This window comes from Sinocyclocheilus rhinocerous, unplaced genomic scaffold, assembly GCF_001515625.1.
Source record: "Sinocyclocheilus rhinocerous isolate Xijiao unplaced genomic scaffold, SAMN03320098_v1.1 scaffold5444, whole genome shotgun sequence".
NCBI lineage: Eukaryota > Metazoa > Chordata > Actinopteri > Cypriniformes > Cyprinidae > Sinocyclocheilus > Sinocyclocheilus rhinocerous.
Window position 1 is genome coordinate 7,956 of NW_015658781.1, and position 2,392 is coordinate 10,347.

Below are 2,392 nucleotides of genomic sequence, written 5' to 3' on the forward strand. Positions count from 1 at the left end.
GGTGTGGGGATGATCGTGGACCAGGGGGGGATTTGGGTGTCTTAGGACATCACAGGCTGGTATGTCCTCAGGTATTGGGCGAAGAAAGAGTAAGAGTGTTTTATGTAACAATGTACACAAAAAGAGCATCACATCATATAAATATAAATATATGAAATAACTGATTTGATAGTTCCCCAAAAATGGTGCAGTTTTGGGCACCACTGATTTCCATAGTAGGGAATAAATACTATAGCGAGAAAAATACTATGTAACTGCTTGGTTACAAACACTCTTTAAAATATCTTCCTCTGTGTTCACCAGAACAAAGAAATTCATACAGGTTTGGAACAACATGAGGGTGAGTAAATGACTAACACTTTAATCAGTGACACCGATTTACATTATAAAACATTGTGTTATAAATAGTTTAATATTTTTACAATAACTGTATCATTTTTTTGTGTGCCTTTTTTCACCTTATAAAATTATTGTCATTGTGTGAGTATTGTCAGTGTTTTAAAAATAAAACATACATAGAATTCAATGTACAAATTAAACAGCGATTGTTATTAAAACTAAACAGTGATTGTTAATAAAACTACTAAAAATTCAAACGCAATGAGTGATTTTCTGTCTTGTGTTGCTGGATTAACATTAGTGACACAGATGATAACCTTTCATGATGGAGAAGAACGGCAAACCCCCCGAGCAAAACTCTACCACTGCATTGTTAAACACGATCATGAGACACAGCATGTGAATGTTGTGACCACCAGAACTGCAACTAACAGCATGTGCACTGTAGCATGATACTGCTCTGAACAGTGCATCTCTCTTCAAAGACAGATCAGACATTTTAATCATTCACAATCGGAAATTCAGAAATCACACACCCGAACCCCAGTATACATTTTACATTACAAGTTTTTTTGTTTTTTTTGGTCAAATGCTTAAAATAAGTATGGCCACTTTGGACCCTCCTAAATGTAAAACAAAACAAAAAAAATAAAACACTAGTTTAACTATCACAGTCTGTAATACATATAAAACTGTACACAAATTTGCATGTAGTCGTGAAGATTTCAATCTGAAACGTTACATTTTTATGGTTTTCATATCTTCTTACAAAAAGAGCTTCCCGCAACATTACAATATTTATTTATGGAAATAAAAAAAAAGAGAAGTGTATAAAATTGAAAGACATTTAACATAGTAATTTCAAGATTTGGCCATTTCTGTAAATACTGATATTTACAAAATTTTTAATTAGAGAATGGGATCGGGAAAAGTCCATGAGCCGGGATCCGAACTTGGGATACCCCTAATTTTAATTTCTCTCCAAACTAGATTTGTCTTTGAGCAAATGTCATATTAAATTTTTTTTCTTTTCAGTAAGGACTCAAATGTGAGACAGGTGCATTTAGATGAGAAAAAAAAAAAGACCGTTTAGATGGTGTCAAGTAATGTTTATATGAAAAATTCATTTGCATATTAAATTTTCTTTTCAGTAAGGACTCAAATGTGAGACAGGTGCATTTAGATGAGAAAAAAAAAAAGACCGTTTAGATGGTGTCAAGTAATGTTTATATGAAAAATTCATTTGAAATAATGTCATTTTGTAAAAAAATAAATAAATAATACATTTGATAATTTCTCAAATATCTCGACATTGGCTACGTTCAGACTGTCAGTCTAAATCAGATTTTTTGCATATCTGAAATCTGATCAGATTTAGCAGATGTGAAAGGCAAAAAACAAAACCTCATGAAATTCAATTTTTACAAATTGTTTCAAGCTACATTCATATAGTTTAAAATCCTATTTACATAGCATTTCTGGAAATCCGTTTCAGTCTCACCGCTCATATCTGATTTGGCATGGTTTATCTAACTTTATCACAGCACATAAAATGTAAACATCAGGAAACATGCTGAAATTTTCTGCAGAAATGAGGCTGTGTTTTTGAGTGTTTTGAAACTGAGAGGCCACAGCACAGAATAAAGCTGCACACACATTTCTGCCACTGCTTAGTCCAGCACGCTGTCTACACACATCATATTGTAAATAAGACAACATTAATGCAAACCCCTTCATGTTGCTGTTTTTTTTTATTTATTTTTTTGCATATGCTTCCCGTCCAGGGACCAGACATAAAGTTTCCAGAGGTCTGGACGCGGGTGCCCAAGGGTGCCCCGTCTCTGAGTCAGTAGATCCTTCCTCAGAGGAATCGGCCAAGGAGGGGCTGTCGCGAGGAGCATTAGTTCTGGGAACCAGATTTGCGAGTTGCGAGTTGCGACATGCGACGGGAGCACAGACTACCTTGTCGGTTGATGTACGCAACGGTCGCCGTGTTGTCCATGCGGACTAGTACATGCTTGCCTCATAAGCGCCCTTTGAGACGGCTCAAGGC

General features: G+C 35.5%; 1 protein-coding gene across 1 annotated transcript in view; it reads left to right on the forward strand.

Moving 5' to 3' along the window:
• The first annotated feature begins 334 nt into the window (after positions 1-334).
• Positions 335-2,392, forward strand: part of LOC107723042 (vascular endothelial growth factor receptor 1-like) — a 5,298-nt gene continuing 3,240 nt past the window's right edge. The window contains exon 1 of the mRNA XM_016531541.1: positions 335-340. Coding sequence (XP_016387027.1) covers positions 335-340 — 6 coding nt within the window. The remainder of the gene's footprint in view (positions 341-2,392) is intronic.